The sequence below is a fragment of the Adiantum capillus-veneris genome, chromosome 27 (assembly GCF_014529385.1).
Source record: "Adiantum capillus-veneris isolate H3 chromosome 27, ASM1452938v2, whole genome shotgun sequence".
Taxonomy (NCBI): Eukaryota; Viridiplantae; Streptophyta; class Polypodiopsida; order Polypodiales; family Pteridaceae; genus Adiantum; species Adiantum capillus-veneris.
In genome coordinates, this window is record NC_140957.1 from 138880527 (window position 1) to 138898991 (window position 18465).

The window sequence follows — 18465 nt, forward strand, 5'->3', positions numbered from 1 at the left end:
ATCATGTACTCCACAACCATTATCATGAGAGAGAGAGAGAGAGAGAGAGAGAGAGAGAGAGAGAGAGAGAGAGAGGTGACTTAAAGATCCATGGGGAGTTCCTGTAGTAGAAAGCAACAAAAAAGACTGCTCAAAAGTTCAATTCCTAGAGCTCATCAGCTTCCAAATGCCAAGCAGGAAAATATAAGCCTTTGTTGTGGCATGAGAAGACAGTGTGTGCAGATATCACATTTCTGATATTAGGATTCTGAAAGGAGTACAGCATTCTGAGCAATCATGTACGACTTAGTTGAAACTGTGAACAGAATTCCAAAGGAGCAATCTTGGTCGTGTAGCAAGCCTCTATCCAAAATACAGGAGGATGGCCGATTAAACCAACACAAGTAACGAAGTGTTTTTACATGTCAGATAACACTAGATTATGAAGCTTTTTCAGCAAGCTGAGACCTCCTTAAACCCCAAAATTGCCGCGGATGCAAGTCCTTGAGAGCTCTAAAAAGCCAACCCATGTGAGATTCACAGAGATTGCAATCAGCAACTGTCCAAGAGTATCTGCAAAACAAGGGATTGAAAAGCGTAATCGCGTCAATAGACGGAAAATTGTCTGTCGGATTAAAGGATGCACGGATCAGCATATTTGAGGCAATGTAGACAAATACCCAGGAAACCAGCTATGCATTGTTTCCGGCCGCCCTTGTAAGATGAGTCCCCGCACCTTGGCTAAGGTCAAAGTTTCATGTACGTAACCAGCATTGTTCACATAGACACCCAGTGGTCCATCTGAAGACATCACCAGCATATCACTCCGTCTTGCAACTACATTCTGTGAATCATTACATACAAAATAAGGGTCTGCATCAACAAAAAAACCTTCAAACAGCCATAGCTTAAACTCAAGAAGAGAAGGCCATGCTATAATTTTTTCTTTCTCCTTGAGTTTCGGCCTAGTTTGGTCATCTTTTGACCTGTCCCAAAATTTGGAGTCACTGAGTGGGAATGGTCTTTTAGGTCTCCTAACCACAAGTTCTTAGATAGCATTAAAGCTAATCAGGCAACCAAAGGTCTATGTAAAAGAACAGATTCTTCAGACACGATTCATTACTAGCAAGGATACAATGTACGTAAATCAATCAGTGTCCAATGTCGTCTACCTTGCAAGTTTTGCAACGAATGCAGTCCATTGATTCCAGCAGCTGTATTTCCCTCCGTAGCCGAGAGACAACTCCGTCACTCTCTAGTAGCTCTTGTCTAGTGGCATCTTGCACAGGGATCTTGCTCGCGATATAATAAGATAGTATTTCCGGTTTTTGTACCAAGTCATTTAGACTAGGAAGTTCTACCATTTGCCTCCACATGTCTGCAACACACAGCATATGAGCAAACAGAAATGAAGATCTTGTATTACATCTCAGATTGGAAAGTGCTTGAACTTTTACCTGCAGCTCGGCGAGCAAGGTTATAGGCATCGAACATTCTGTATACCCAGTGTGGCCAAGAAGTCCGTGGAGGGCGTAACAACCACTTTGACTCATCGGATGCCCAGGCTTTGCAAGCACCACCCCAGTCTGCCTCAACACTCTGCCTACAAGGTTCCTCCTGGAAAGTACTTTCGCTTGCAGAGCAATCACTTCCACCAGAAAGTATCCGAGCACCATCTGAATTGTCAACTCTCTCAGCTTGCCTTGATTGAGACGACCAATTTCTTCTATCCCTTCTTGAACTCCACCACCACCTTGGACTAGTTTCATCATCTTCACTTGCACTGCCATCATCCACACTCGCAGACTGACTGTGGCTGCCAGTTGAGGTGCATGCTTCTGGATGGTTAGAGAAGACAGAAGGATAATCATCTTCACACTCTAGTTCATCCATGCCACTTTCCCTTTCAGCATCTCGCATTCCAAATGAGTTTTGAGCTGCTTTTGGGACTTTTCCACTCTCATGGTTCTGAATAGAAGCGAGAGTCCCAAATGCGTCTCTTGGAATATGCAAGGGAATATCCTCGGGTATAATCTGCACTTGAGCACATGGCTACACAGAGCAAAATAATCAGCGACCACTATATACAGCCCACAAGTCGGCCACAAAAAATGACCCTAGTTTTAGCACCCAGGATGCCTCTTACCACGCCATCAGCATTTATCCATGCATGGCTAGTGCAAAATCTTTGTCGTCCCCGAGTGACTACGTTGATTGAACCATCCTCCAAGTGCCGAAGCTGTCTAATCTGTTAGAAAAGGTTTAAACCACAGACAGAATCCACATTGTTCTATATAAACAATCGGCCATTTAGACCAGCAATGCTACACTGGAAATGAGATCAAAATAAACAAACTTTCTGACCTCAGCCGTGGTACCCACAACAGAAAAATGAAGACCTTCTCCACGTGGATTTGCACGAACATGAATCTGAAAGCATTCATTTGAATTGATCAATTTCCAAGGAACATCAGAACCCATTGTCTACAATATTCTTGCTCATTGGAATGATGTAACCATATTTTGGTGCCTTTAAAAGCAATGATCAATGCAGAATTAGTCAAAATGAATTGAACTGAAGCAGTGCTTGGTGCTTTTTAAAGCAATGATAATGCAGAATTTGCCAAAAAGAATTGAACTGGAACAGTGATTGCAATCTTACAGCTAGTGTTATAGAGTCATGGTCACATAGGAGCTGTGATTGATATGAGTTTGGCCCTATAAGGAGTTATTATTATCTTTCATCCTTTCTTTCACTCTCTCCAAGATGACAGATCTCGGCTTGCTTCATTACTTTCTTGGATTGGAGATATGACAGACAGAGAGGGCATCTTTCTCTCTCAAGAGCGCTATGGATGTATTTGGTATGACTAATTGTAAACCTATCTCATCTCCTATGGATCCCAACCAGAAGAAGTCACAATATGGCCCCTCAAATGTAGCAGATGCTACAACGTATCCTAAGATGGACGGTCCTCTTATTTGGGTACTCAACACCCGGTTTGATGTCAGTTTCACACAGAGACCCGTCAAGTCACATATGGAGCAAGCTCGTCGGACTCAACAGTACTTAAAGCAGTCAAAGTCGTTAGGCACTCCAAGATCATTCTTCGAGAAAAAAATAATTTAGATTGGGGTGGAGATAGAGACGAACAACGGTCGACTACAGATTACACCTTTTCTTTTGGCTCAAGAGCAGTTTCATGGAGCAATAGGAAACAGCCTTAGTTGCCTTATCATCCACATAGGTAGGGCATAGGGCTATTTGCAGTGCTACATGTAAGTCAGTGTGGTTATGAAGGCTGCTTTCGAAGATTGGCTCGCCGCAGCCGACGACCACGATCTACTCTGACAACCAGAGTTGTGTAGCTATTGCGAGGAACCTTTTCATGCTCAGACCAAGCATATAAAGATACAATACCATTATGGCTTTATTCAACAGGCAACATTATCCTCTCATGCCAAGTCCCTTGGACTAGTTCCCCATCCAAGAGCTGAAAAGGGGTGTTAAAGTTTTAGATTCCTCTCCAGTAGTGGCTCTAGTATCTCCAAGAATCAGATCATGAAGTGAGGACTGTTGTGGTTGTGCCCAGTTGTACCTAAGGTGGACGTACTTTCTCAGCAGTGCATTCCATGGTGTTGCCCACCCGATAGGTTGGCATGAGGCGGGGCCCCTGTTCCACGGTTTCCGAAGATCAAAGTCTCATATTCTGCATTTTTCTGTCACAAGACGGGCACCACGTGCCAATAGAAAAGAACAGACTGAACAGACTTTTAGCACTTCAATAACAACTAAACTGAAAGAGAGAGAGAACACGCAACAGGGAGTGGCGGAATTCCACCCCAGAGAGTATTGGCCCCAAACCTTGGACCCCTTTCGGTATTTCTTTATATTGCATCAACACAGTACAAGCCGGTACTCCAGACTCTGCACCTTCTCCAAGAAGCATGCCAGAGAATGAGCCCTTAGCACATATTTTAAGGCCCTTGGCTTGAAAAGCAGTTACAGTGAAAAGCCTTCAAAACTCAAAAGTTTTTGGTCCAAAAGCAATGCCAAAAAGTTGTCAGCGTCAATAACGGAAATCCGTACAGTCCTGCCACGTCAGCACTGCCAGCGTAAAAAGCGGAAATCCGTATATTTCTGCCACGTCAACAATCAACCGAATTTTCAAAAATCTGCCACCTCATTAGTTTTTGGCTCTTTGTGGGTCCTGCTTTATTTTAATCCTTTATGTCACTTGGGGCCCCATCGGACGGGGTCCCCATAGGTTGGTAGGACTTCTTCTTCTGTTACGTTTTCTTCTTAGGGTTTAGGCCCCTCGACCGGCATCTGAAAGTTGGCTTTATTCTTCAAGGCTTTGACACGTCAGCAGTTTGTGACATCTCCCCTTCTTGAGAGAGAGTAATCGTCCGTGATTACAGCATATCTGCAAAACAACTCAAGTTAGCTCAAAAATTTCCGAGGGTCATTCCGAGGGACATTCGGAGGGACAATCAGTTTTCTCTTTTTGTTAAGGAGTTAGCTTCTCCTTTTGGCTCTTTTGATCAAGGACTTAGTTTCTCCTTTCGTCCAGATCGGAACTCTTGATATTCCGGCATAGTAAAATTAGCCATCACACCCAGACCGTACTGATCTTCCACAGGTATCTTGGTGCACTAAAATTACATACCCACGCAATCTCATCCAATTAGGAATATTCAGTGGTTGGCACATCAAAATGCAACACAAATGCTTACATATGCATGTTACAAGACACAACAAACAACGCCGCTAAGCACTCTCCCGAGACAAACAGTCTGTGGTATGAAGCTACTCAACGACTACCTCGTCACTCCTGAAACCGGCCTGTTCAATCCAAAAAGGACGGTAGACCTTAGACTTAAACCTTATTTGCTTTCACCCATTTAATTTGTCGCCCACTTTACCTGTACTTTCAAGACACAAAGGGGAAAGGGATACAGGCTGCTAGCTTGCACCTGTATGAGAAGACTGACATCAGATTGGCCCCTAATTTAGGCGCCCCTTTCGGTATTTCTTTATTGTTTAAAAGAGGGAATAAACACTGTGGTTCCCTACAAGCTGCCCCGCACAAGCTTGTTGGCTGAATTTCAACTGTTCCGGCCCGATTTCGGCAACATAACTGTACTAGGACCCTTCATAGTCAATATTCCCACGCATTGAATGACTTTCCCGACGCATACGGGCACTTTGCAAAACCTGGCGAGAATCTGCAGCATGCTGAATTCTCTGTTTTCAGCCCAGAAAATGCGCCAGATCACCTGTACAGCGGTCCCCTCGCGTCCCCAAACCTCCTGGGGGTATTAGGGACCCTTTAGGGCCAAAACCCTCAACCTGCAAAAATACACAGCAGGCTGTAATTTACTGTTTCAGGCTCCGTTTCGCGTGCTGGTCGCATCCGTAGCAAGTCCTCGAGCTTCCGCATCTGTAGGGCTACTTGCCCTTTGAATCGGACGAGATTTCTGGCGTGAAACCTCTCCGAATTCACTTGTACCTGCGGGGGATTAGCCGCTAGCTAATCCAGTACCTGTGCAAGAGGCTCTTGCCTCGGCAATCGCGCATGAACCCACACAACTGTACATTGGTCAATTGAAAAGCCCACTAGAGGGGCATAACATACTGCCATAGGGGAGAGAGAGGGCAGTGCGTAGCGTGTAGGGCATCACTCCTGGCACCGCACTGTACATAGGAGGGAAAGGAAGCACTCCATAGCTCTTAACCGGTGACAGGAACTTGCAAAATGAGCCTCCCAGCTATAAATTCAGCGCCACTTCTTGTTGCATGAGGAAAGTGCACAGAAATGTGCCACTTGGTGCATTTACAAGCTATTTTCCGTTTCGGGGTTGCCGCCTAAAAATCTCCCGACCGGTTGCCGTTGACTTCACTGCAGAGTTGTAAAATGTTCCCCTAGTCATACCGGAGGTAATGACGCGGACACATTTTTAGGTCCCAAAATAGCAGTTCCCTAAATTTTAGGAGATGCTGCCATTGTATCTTTCTAGGTCATCTGACCCCCTTTGTACACTGCAGCCACTACCCAGAACTAAAATGTAGCCTCTGTAGCAAAGGATTCCACTTTGGCTAGTTAATGACCCCACTTTGGCTAACCATAGTCCTTGTCCAACCTTAGTGCTCTCTTGCCCTCAGGCCTGGACTCCTCTGAACAGTTCCACACTAGCTATGCAATGCAGGGCAGTTAGATTTCCCGAGGGTGTTTCCAAAAAGTGAAATAAATAATAAGAAAGAAATCAACAAAAAGGATAGATAGTAGTCATACACTGGTGACATACATGCTCACAGTCAACACTGATGTATTCAACACCTGTCGACATATGTACGACACATACATGCTCATTGTCAACCATTGTCAACACTGGTGTATTCAACACCTCGTCGACACATGTATTGCCTGTGTGTGAACCCTGTCCCAATGACATAGTGGTAGCTTCGCACTCTGCCATTGCTTTGAGTCACTAACTTTCCAATGACAAAATGGTAGCTTCACATTTTGCCACTGTCTTATAGTACACGTTGGGCCCAGTAACACTTTCGAGCATACCCAAACTGACAGTTTAAGAATGCAGTTACACATGTACCCTTTAATAGAAGCAATTACTGTATCCTTGACAAACTGACAAGAAATACTCACTTCTATAGCACTAACCAAACTTTTGGACATTCCATAAGAGCAATTGCCAAACTGACAATCTGTACAGCTCTAACATTCATGTAACATGTATTTGATTTGAGCTCACTTTAAATACCATGTACATCATTTGTTTCAGAAGCCATTGTCACACTGACAATCCTGTAGCTTTGAAACTGAAGGGGTCAAGGTAGGTTGCAAATCGAAGGCTTCAAGGTAAAGTGATAACACGGTTGGTGACTCTGCAAGTTCACCTTCTTCCATCCACTTAGCATCCATTGGTGGATAGTTTCTGAACTTTACCAAGTAACGCCTAGCAACCTTGCCTTTCACTTTTCTTTCTTTATGTGCCAAAATCTGTTCCAGGACCAAGATCTCGTCAAGTTCCTCAACTTCCGGCTGATCTTCAACTGGCATATCTTCTGGCACATCACCCACATAGTGTCTGAGAAGACTCACATGAAACGCATTGTGAATCTTCCGACTGTCAGGCAATTTCAACCTATATGCAATATCACTGATTATGTCGCACACTTGAAAAGGCCCATAGTAACGTATGCTGAGCTTTGGAAACAGTCTTTCCTTGCCCTTCATCTTCTTTAACCTTGCCTTTTCAAAGCGTAGAAGCACCCAATCACCAAGTGAAAATACCACTTCACGACGGTGACGATAAGCTGCTTTCTTTTGCTTTGCTTGAGTCTTTTCTAAGGCCACTTTGACCTTCTTGTACATTTCATCCATGTCCTGAACATACTTATTTGCTTCAAATATCTTGTCCTTTGTATGCAGTATGGGAGGAACTTTCTTTCCACCTTCAACTATCTCAAAAGGTGCCTTGCCAGTTGATGAATGCACTGTATTATTGTATGCATACTCCACCCAAAGGCAAATACTGCTCCCACTTTCCTTTATGCTCTGACACATAGCACTTCAGCAAATCTAGGACAGTAGAATTTGCCTCTTCTGACTGCCCATCTGTCTGAGGATGAAATGACGAAGAGAATTTGAGCGTTGTGCCCATATTCTCAAACAAGCCTCTCCAGAACAAACTTGTCATGCGTGGATCACGGTCACTAACAATCGACTGTGGCATGCCATGATACTTGAAAATATTGCTCATAAACAAGCGTGCCATCTGATCTGGCTTTATCTTCTTCCTGACAGGAATAAAATGAGTCTGCTTGCTGAATCTGCAAATGATGGTCCAAATACCATTGTTTCCTGTCTGCGTTCTCAGAAGATCAAAGATAAAATCCATAGCAATACTTTCCCATGGTTTATCTGGAATAGGTAGTAGTTGCAATAACCCTGGTGCCTTTTGCCTGTCAAACTTGACCTTCTGGCATATTAGGCATTCTCGCACAAAGGCATCCACATCTCTTCTCAATGAAGGCCAGTAGAAGAATGTCTCAACCGCTTTAACTGTAGCATCGATACCACGATGCCCTGCATACGGTGGGACATGACTCTTCCATAACATTGCGTCGCAATGGCTTTGTGACACACAATCTGCCATGCATCATCATGAACCCATCTTTGAGAAGATAGTGTTCATGACGACGTCCATCCATTAGCTGCTCGAAGACCCTTGCAAAATCTTCATCATTTGCATACTGTTCCCTCATATCATCAAGTTCATGATGATAAGGAATTGAGACAGCTGAAATTTGTGGCTTCCTTGACAAGGCATCAGCCACAACGTTCTTCTTGCCTTCCACATGCACAATCTGAAAGTGGAACATGGACAAAATATTTGCCCATCGCATATGCTTCTCAGAGAACTTTGCCTGTGTCAAGAAATATCGCAAGGTCCGATGGTCCGTTTGGACAACAAAGTTTGCACCTAGCAGGTAGTGTTTCCAACTTAAGAGCGCATGAATCACGGCCTGCACTTCTTTTTCATAGACTTGCATAGTCTTTTCTGGCCCTTGCAAGATTCTACTCTCATAGGCTACTACCCTGCCATCTTGCATTAGCACTGCACCAATGCTACTACCGCAGGCGTCGCACTGGACCACAAATGACTTCCTAAGATCTGGCAACACAATGACTGGATCTGAAGTCATCTTTTCCTTTAAGAGATTAAAAGTTGAAATCTCTTTCTGTGTCCATCTAAAGGTGACTGCCTTCTTATGAAGAGCATGTAAAGGTAAAGCAATCTCAGCGAAATTTCGGATAAACCTTCTGTAATAGGAGCATAGTCCCAAGAAACTTCGGACATCGTGCACCGTCTTCAAATCTGGCCATGACTTAATCGCTTCAACTTTTGCAGGATCCATTCTGACACCATCCTTTGAGACAATGTGTCTCAGAAAGTGAATCTCTTCCAGAAAAAACTCACTTTTCTTTGCATTGATGAGCAACCTATGACTACGTAGCTCTTTGAACACAATGGCCAGTGATACCTATGCTCCTCTTCATTCTTTGAGTAGACTATCATGTCATCAAAGAATATACCAACAAACTGCTGGTGTGGACGGAAAATTCTGTCCATCATCCTATTGAACGTAGCAGGAGCATTTGTGAGACCAAAGGGCATCACTAAAAATTCATAGAGGCCAAACGTTGTTCTAAAAGCAGTCTTGTGCACATCCTCTGATCTAATGCAGATCTGATGGTACCCACTCTTTAGATCAATCCTGCTAAACATAGCTGCTCCTTCTAATTTGTCCAGAATATCATCAATTCTAGGTGTAGGGAACCTATTCTTGATGGTATTCTTGTTCAGTGCACGGTAGTCTATGCACATACGCCATGAGCCATCCTTTTTCTGCACCAACAACACTGGAGAACAGAATGGGGATGAACTGGGCTGAATCAGCCCCTTTTCTAACAACTCCTGTACTTGGCCCATTATCTCTTTTTTTTTTGCTGAGCCGCACTAACCCTGTACGGAGGCTTATTTGGTGGGCTACTGCCTGGCACCAAATCTATCGCATAGTCCTCGGGTCTCTCTGGCGGTAATTGAGACGATAATGAATCGAAAAAACAGTCACTATACTGTTGTAAAAACATTGACCTTTCTTTATCTAGCACAGATAAATTTGATTCATCACAATCTGACATTTCACGTGCAAAAACCAAGTACGTAGAAAGATGCTTTTTCATTACGGAAGTAATAGCAGAAGCTGATACAGTGGGAATAGACTCCCCTTTAAGCTTTACATCCAGAATGTGAGTCTTTCCCCTGCTCTGTACAGTGATCTTTTTGTTGTAGACATCCATGATTCCCTATACACGAAACAACCAAGGAATCCCTAACAACACATCACATCCGTCCAGTGGCATGATGTAAAATTCTTCAATATCTACATAGGACTGGATATGTAGGCGCAACTTTCCAATGATGGGTGTCACAGCCTCTGTATGGCCAGGACATGCCAAACCTGCCTCTGCTGTATACCCCATCTCTTCAGGTCTGATTCCCAACTTTGAAGCAAATTCTAGGGAAATGAAGTTGGCTTTGGCACCTGGATCAAAGAAGATAAGCACTGTTTGATCCCTAATCTTTCCCCATGCTCTGCAAAGCTCACTTGCATCTGAATTTGGCTTGTCGCCCACCATATCTGGCACTAGACCAGCCATGGGCCTCTTTCCTTTCCTGTCCTCCTTGTCTTCAGAATCAGCTGGCCTTTTCTTTGTAGGACAATTGTAAGCAATGTGGCCAGGCTGCTCACAGATGAAGCATTTGTTCTCTGACCTCAGGACCTTCTTTTGCTCTTCCGACTTGCGGGGAAAACGTCTTTTCCATTTCTTTGCCCGTCCCTTTTCTGATTCAGCCGTAGCTTTGCCTTTCCCTGCGTTGGCTGGCTCCTGAGTCCCTTTAGGAACCTCATTGGGAACATGCTTCTTCGCTGAATTTTTCTTGGTTGATCCTTCCTTGACGCCAGTATTGAATTCACAATCTTCTCCCTTGAGCAAACCATTGTCAGTGTTTGCTACCTCGATGAGATGCGTCAAAGTAGTGACTTTGGTCTTCGTACAGTACTTTCTCAATCCTTTGGGTAGGCCACAACAGTATTTTCAATCAGTTCTATCAATGGCACAAACCTATAGGAAGTTACTGGAAGTAGAGCTTTCCAAAACTTCCGATTGTAGTCATCCAGATTCTTGCAAGTGGCAGCATTAAGTTGGTGCCATTCTGTCATGACATCTGCTTCAAAGTCATCAGATAACCATGCTGCTGCAAAAATCTGCTTGAAGTAAATCCATGTGGACAGAGCTTGCCCTTGAAGCAATAATGTTGTCCACCATTGTCCCGCATTCTTTGTCAAGAAAGTGGCTGCCTTGCGGACCTTTGAAGCCTCTGTAAAGTTTCCCCCTGCATAGGCCTTGTCAAACTGCTGGAGGAATGAGAGAGCCTTCTTCCTGTCATCAAACCCTGTAAAGGTCGTGAATGTCACACCTTTGCCACCTTCTTTGTACGGAGTTGGCCTCTCCAACGGCGTTAAATTGTCATATGGAAGTGACTGAAACATGGGAACACTGTTAGGGTTCATCTATGTTCCCTGACCGCAATTAAGTTGACCTAGAAATGTTATATTTGGCTGCTGATTTGTAATTCCAGCCATACCAAAATTTGCCGGTGGCATCCCAAATTGGCCCTGAGTGCTTTGAAACCCTGGTAGCATGCCCGTGACACCATACATGGGGTTAGGCATCATCGTTTGAGTACCCCCGAACACTGTTCCTGGTGTGTAAAACTGATTTCCAGGTGCATGACCAGCCATGCTCTGGAATACCGATCCACCTCCAAAATAGCCAGGGTGTACTGAAGGTGGTGGGAAGACCTGTTGCATAGCCAGTAGGTTCCTTCCCTGCCCATTAGAACCAGCTATAGGCTGCTGAAAAGTGGCTGGCTGAACTGGTACAGCTTGAAAGACAAGTGGCATCTCAGCCACCTGTTCTTGCACCTTAAGCACAAGTTGTGGAGACTGCATGTTCTCCGTCAAGTATACAGGTGTTTCCATTGACTCTGCAATATGAATCACCTGTGCTCGAGCCTTAATAGGCTTTTGAATATGATCTAGTGACCCAACTTGCTGAGACTAAAGAGAAGGTTGCAGAAAGGCTAAAAACCTCGGGTTTTGCATTACTTGTGTGAACATAGCCACAGCAGTAGCCAACTGGGTCCTGAATATATCATCATCCGTCTGTGGTGGTCTTGAAGACTCACCCACTTCATGTGTCTGTTGACCCTACGAAGAGGAAGCCTCTTCAGTCACATCATCTTGTCTGTCAGCCATAATTGCAATTCCCTGTGTCTGGTCTATGATCCCCTGTGTCTTCAGGCCCAAACTGACCAAGGCTCACTTCTATGGGAAAAAGTGATTTAATCCCGTCGATAGAACCATGAAACCGGCCTGTTCAATCCAAAAAGGGCGGTAGACCTTAGACTTAAACCTTATTTGCTTTCACCCATTTACTTTGTCGCCCACTTTACCTGTACTTTCAAGACACAACAAAGGGGAAAGGGATACAGGCTGCTAGATTGCACCTGTATGAGAAGACCGACACCAGATTGGCCCCTAGCTTAGGCGCCCCTTTCGGTATTTCTTTATTGTTTAAAAGAGGGAATAAACCCTGTGGTTCCCTACAAGCTGTCCCACACAAGCTTGTCTGAATTTCAACTGTTCCGGCCCAATTTCAGTAGCATAACTGTACTAGGACCCTTCACAGTCAGTATTCCCACGCATTGAATGACTTTCCCTGCTGAGAGATGTAAAGAAATTTCAAGTTATAATCTGCTAGGGTTTCCATGGCAAGCATTTCAGGATACCCCACTTTTGCCAGAAGTTACACACTGAAAGAAGATGTCAGAAACCATATAACTTCGGGCAAAAAAAATTCTTGAAAGCTTGCCAAGTACTTGGAGTATACTGCTTGGTAGCTGTGAACATCTCCATGGCACTCTCTGAGAAAAACAGCAGCTCGAAACAAATCTTGGATCCTCCTCTTGTAAGTGATCTTTATGGCTTATGCCTTGTAAGACATGAGCGGTGAAGACAGGAGCGCGCCCGATGCGCGATGAAGGGTGGGAGTGGCTAATAAGTCCGGGGTCGGAACATGAAGCTAAAATTTCCAATAAACTTTGGAAGTGTGATCTTGCTCTGTTTGCTCTTTGGTAGGACCGGTATGCTTTCAAAAAAGCACACGCCTGATGCTCTGATACCACTGTCACAAGACGGGCACCATGTGCCAATAGAAAAGAATAAACTGAACAAACTTTCAACACTTCAATAACAACTAAATTGAAAGAGAGAGACGACACGCGACACGGAGTGGCGGAATTCCACCTCAAAGAGTATTGGCCCCAAACCTTGGCGCCCCTTTCAATATTTCTTTATATTGCATCAACACAGTACAAGCCGGTACTCCAGACTCTGCACCTTCTCCAGGAAGCATGCCAGAGAATTAGCCCTTAGCACATATTTAAAGGATCTTGGCCTAAAAAGCAGTTACAGTGAAAAGCCTTCAAAACTCAAAAGCTTCTGGTCCAAAAGCAATGCCAAAAAGTTGCCAGCATAAATAACAAAAATCTGTACAGTCCTGCTACGCCAGCACTGCCACTGTAAAAAGCAGAAATCCGTACAATAATTCTGCAACGTCAACAGTCAATAGAATTTTCAGAAATCTGCCACGTCATCAGTTTTTGTCCTGCTTTATTTTAATCCTTTATGTCACTTGGGGCCCATCGGATGGGGTCCCCATAGGTTGGTAGGACTTCTTCTGTTACTTGTTCTTCTTAGGGTTCAGGCCCCTCGACCAGCATCTGCAAGTTGGCTTTATTCTTCAGGGCTTTGACATATCAGTAGTTTTCCCATGCTAAAAATGTGGTAAGTATGTCACTAAAGTGACTTTGCACATTTATCAGCAGTTGAGCCAAATTTATCACTTTCCCAGATGTAGGTAGGGTATATAGGGAGCCCCCCTCCCTTTGTTATATTTGGTATATCAGTTGAATGCGAAGTTTCCAACGTTAAGGCCACTCTCTCTAAAGTTCTCTCTCTCTCGCTCTCTCTCTCTCTCTCTCTGATGACGGGCACTTGCTGTTCTGATGGCGGGCACTTGCTGCTATGGTGAGGGCTTGCCACTACTGCCCCCCACAGGCTTACGCCCTTGTCCTACAAGCTCGCGCACTCCAATTGGGTGCACACAGGCTCGCGCCACTCCTCCCCCCCCCAGCTCGCGCCAGCGCCACCCTCCCCAGGCCCCTTCCTGGTCAGCAGCGGGCTCATTTTTGAGTACCTGCTGCATTTTTGACTGCTCACACCAAGATTGGAGGGCTGGTCCAGCCCTACACGCAGGCCCTTTTCCAGGAATGCAGGTCCAGCAATACACACAGGAATTACACACAGGAATTCTGTGAGAAAGAAGTTTTCAAAAATACAATTTCTGCAATTTTTCACAGAAAATTTGCAATTCTTGCAACTTTTTCAGAAGTACAGAACAGGTGCTTTGTGCAAACCGACACCGAGACGGGCCTGACATGGCGAAAGGAGTGACCAAAGAAGAAATGGCCAAGATGGACGACAAACTCCACACCGCAATCAAAGAGAACAAGAAGTTGGTGGACTCCACCATCAACACTATCATCAACCGCCTCTCCAAGCTTGAGAAAGAGGTGGAAGCCTTGCATAAGGAAAAAGAAGAATGGACCAAGGAGAAAGAGACTAAAGAACAAGAGCACAAGAAGGAGACCGACAAGTGGAAAGGAACCCAAGAGGAATGGAAAAAGGAGAAGGAGGAAATGCAAGAACAAATGGCCATCCTCAAGGCCTCCATCGCTTCCCTCACCCCCGAAGAAGGGGAAATCAATAATGAAACCAAAGAGGCCATTAAAGAGGAGCTCACTAAAGCCCTCACCGAACGCTTGGAAGACAAGCTCGAAGCAACGAAAGAGGGATGGGTAGAAGTGGTCAAGAAGAACATCAAGAAAGAAGCAAAAGAGGATGCACACAAGGAAGAAGCTCTTCTTGTACACACCACCCTCGAAGAGGAAAAAATGCGCCATGCCCGTCGCCTCAACATACGAGTCACCGGCATTGAAGAAGTGAAGGACTCCACCCCCGAGAAAGATGGCAAGACTTTATGTACCACTCTTGGATACAAAATAGAGGAATCAACCCCCTTCACCAAAGCTTGGCGAGCCGGCAAAGACCCCATCAAGAAGAGGCCTCTTATCCTCCAATTTTCATCGGAGGAAGGACGGACCCTTTTCATTCGAAAGAGGGTAATTTTACGAGGTCTCACGGCCCCCCCCCATCTACCTAGATGATGACCTCACAAGGTGCAAGTAGAGCATAGAAGAGCATGCATGCCTCGGATACAAAAAGCGCGCAAAGAAGGAAAACGGACCTCCTATCGCGACGGTCGCGTCATCATTGATGGCAAATCCGTAGCATAGGGACTCGCGGCCTATGAGACACTATACGAGGAGATACACATGGCAGTTTGGAACTGCAATGGCTCTTTGTGGACACATCCAGGGAGACTGGAAGAGGTGATGCATGGTAGAGACATCATTCTCCTCACAGAGACACACGAGAGTTCAGAGAGAGGCCTACCCCGTGTACAGGATTACCAATGGGAGTCTACACACAAGAAGTGTACACGGCACAACACTTCTAGAGGATCTGACGGAGGGCCACTGTTCGGCTTCGACAAAGGTCTGCGCAGGCCATTTTCGACTACGTGGTCTCAGTGGGTGCAGATCCGACTCTGCAAATTTGGGTTTTTTGGCCTACGACTGCAGGTGCTGAGGATATCGACACTCCCAGAGTGTTGATTTGTGGCTGTCTACACATCGAAGGACGGCTCACAGTTCTTGGAGGCGTGTCACATACGACACGGGCACATCTCTACACAGACTGTAGGCGACATCCACTAGTTCATTAGGTAGCTTGTGTTTGCTGCTTGATATTCCAGATTTCATCCTGACATTGCAGGTACTTCCACATGGGATGTATTGTCAGAGATGATCTATGTCTGTTGAGGGTTTGCTGGCTGTGAGTCACGCAGCAAACAACCGCCGCACCGGTTACAGCATACAGTGGGAAATTTGTGGATGTATGACTTTGTGGGAAGTCTATGTACTGTCAGATTTACTGCAGCCTTTGTTGAGGGTCGAGTGAGGTTTTATTGAGCTAGGGGATTCTCGAATGTTGAGATCCTTTCGGTGATACAGGTCTTGGAGCGATCCCTCGAGCACCCTTCGATAGGCAGCTAGGATGTATTGACTGTGAGTTAGACAGTTGGGATTGCATCTTTGCTTTACTGCCGTTGAGGCATTGTCACAGTCTATGCTTACAGGACAGTGACAGGACAGTGAGAGACAGTATAGGTGCAGGACAGGTTTACCCGCAGCTTACAGTGTCAAAGAGACAGTGTTTTTTAAGCTGTTTTTTGAGTACACCAGAGCCATTTTACAAAGGAGACTCTGCCGAAATTTATGCAGAATCTGAAGCTTTCTTGGTTCATTTGATAGGTTGATATTGGTTCAGAGGTCAGTTTACAGGGGAAACTCTGCCGAATTTTTCCTAGGAAAGTAAACCACTTTGAAGAGTAGCTATGGCTGGATCACAGGACACTGCTCTTTACAATATCAAGAAGCTGGATGGAAACAATTTCCCATTGTGGAAGAAGCAGATTTGGCACGTGTTGGTACAAAAGAAGCAGATAAAACCTATAAAGCTCAAGGGGATAAAACCAGAAGATATGGACGAAGATGAATGGAGCGAAATGGATGAATTGGCACTTTCTACCATTATGCTGACTTTGGCAGAAAGCGTTTACTTCAATGTAACAGACGAGATGTCGGCTTATCAAGCATGGTTAAAGCTGAGTGATCTTTATGAGAAGCAGAGTGCAGCTTCACAGGTATACTGGCTTAAGAAGCTTGTTGACTTGAAGATGAAAGAAGGGACACCTATGTCCAATCATCTGAATGAATTCAACACAATCTACAGTCAGTTGTCAGCTCAAGGTGTCAAGTTTGATGAACTTGTTAGAGCTATGTTCCTGTTGATCACATTGCCGGAAAGTTGGGACACTTTTCGCACAGCTTTGAGTAATTCTGCACCTCCAGATGGTTTGAACATAGCAGGTGTAGAAGGAAGTCTGCTTACTGAAGAAACCAATAGAAAGACAATGGACAAAGGCAAAGGAATAGCCTTAGTTGTCAGGGGAAGGACCAAAGAAAAGTACAAAGGTGGAAAGAGGAATCAGTCTCGTAGCAAGTCCCGCAGTGCTATAGGCAAGAGTGACATAGAATGCTACCATTGTGGCAAGAAGGGTCACATGAAAAGAGACTGCAGAGAGTGGAAAGCAGAAAAAGGCAAAGAGAAAGCTGAAGACCATAGTGAGAAGAACAAGTCCTCAGTGAAGATTCAAGAAATAAATGTGACAAACACTTGCAGAGGATGACAGTCTAGTGTCAGGAGACATCTACTTCTTGAAGAATACAATGGACTCAGCTCTTCTTACAGCATCTGATGGAAATGCACTGAGTGACTGGATTATAAACTCAGGGGCATCACTTCATGTGTCTCCAAACAAGGAGTGGTTTACTTCTTATGTGACCACTAAAGATCATGTTCGGCTAGGCAATGGGCAGACATGTGAGATCTTAGGTGTTGGAGATGTTCAATTGAAGTTTCAGAATGGCTCTTCTTTCACGCTGAAGAATGTGAGACATGTTCCCGCAATTACAAAGAGCTTGATCAGCACAGGTTTACTTGATGATGCTGGCTACGTCACCACTTTTGGACAGAACATGTGGAAGATATCCAAGGGTTCTATGACAGTAGCACATGTAGTAAAGTCTGGAGGACTTTACATGATTTATGTATCAAATGTCTCTAAAAATGTAATCAATGTAACCGAGCAGGCGAACGTTTCTTTGTGGCATAGCCGGTTAGGACATATGTCCAAGAAGCGAATGGAAATCTTGTCTCGTTCTGGTTATTTGCCTGGCTTTTCATTTAATGATTTTGAATTCTGTGAACATTGTCTGTATGGTAAGCAAACACAGCAGCCACATAAGCATAGAAGCAGTAGAAGAGATACACAGTTGGCACTTTTTCATAGTGATTTGTGTGGACCTATGCCTAACCTATCTCTGGGGGGAGCTTCTTACTTTATGACATTTATAGATGATTACTCGAGGAAAGTATGGGTTTACTTTCTCAAACAGAAGGATGAAGCGTTTAGTGTTTTCAAAACGTTTGTGACACTTGTGGAGAATCAGAGTGGCAAGAAGCTTAAATGCTTACGCACTGACAATGGTGGAGAGTATGTTTCAAAGGCCTTTCAGGACTTTTGTGAGTCAAAAGGTATAAAACGTGAACTTAATGCTCCTTACAATCCTCCTCAAAATGGTGTTGCTGAGAGGATGAATAGGACCATACAAGAGAAGGTCAGAAGTATGTTGCCTATGCATAGCTGCCAAATGGGTTTTGGGCTGAAGCTGTATCAACAGCTGTTCATCTTGTAAATAGATCTCCTAGCAAGGTTTTGCAGAAGGATTCAGTGCCAGAGATGGTATGGTCAGGCAAAATGCCCTCATACAAGCATCTCAGAGTCTTTGGCTGTGAGGCATATACTCACGTTCCAAAGGAATTTAGGAACAAACTGCTCAGCCAAAGAGTAGAAAGTGCATCTTTCTAGGCTATGGTAATTCTGGTGAGATGGGGTACAGACTTTGGGATCCCGAATCCAGAAAGGTTGTCCGCAGCAATGATGTTCACTTTAATGAATCCAAATATCATTCTAAACCAGAGAGGGTTGAGGAGATTAGAAGAGTTGTCTTCCAAGAAGATGG

General features: G+C 44.6%; 2 protein-coding genes across 6 annotated transcripts in view; one reads left to right on the forward strand and one right to left on the reverse strand.

Moving 5' to 3' along the window:
• Positions 1-217: 217 nt before the first annotated feature.
• LOC147422831 (uncharacterized) overlaps positions 218-18465 on the reverse strand; it is a 116772-nt gene continuing 98524 nt past the window's right edge. For 4 of the 5 annotated variants that reach the window (XM_086502810.1, XM_086502809.1, XM_086502811.1 and 1 more), the window contains exons 5-10: positions 2344-2409; positions 2126-2227; positions 1437-2031; positions 1152-1357; positions 660-823; positions 218-552 (exon numbers count right to left, since the gene is read on the reverse strand). In XM_086502810.1, coding sequence (XP_086358936.1) covers positions 420-552; positions 660-823; positions 1152-1357; positions 1437-2031; positions 2126-2227; positions 2344-2409 — 1266 coding nt within the window. In that variant the 3' untranslated portion in view covers positions 218-419. The remainder of the gene's footprint in view (positions 553-659; positions 824-1151; positions 1358-1436; positions 2032-2125; positions 2228-2343; positions 2410-18465) is intronic. The other variant, XR_015186769.1, reaches the window with a different exon arrangement.
• LOC147422832 (uncharacterized) lies at positions 13962-14922 on the forward strand. The gene has a single exon (XM_086502389.1). It carries the CDS (start codon positions 14134-14136, stop codon positions 14920-14922), a length of 789 nt encoding a protein of 262 aa, XP_086358515.1. The 5' UTR covers positions 13962-14133.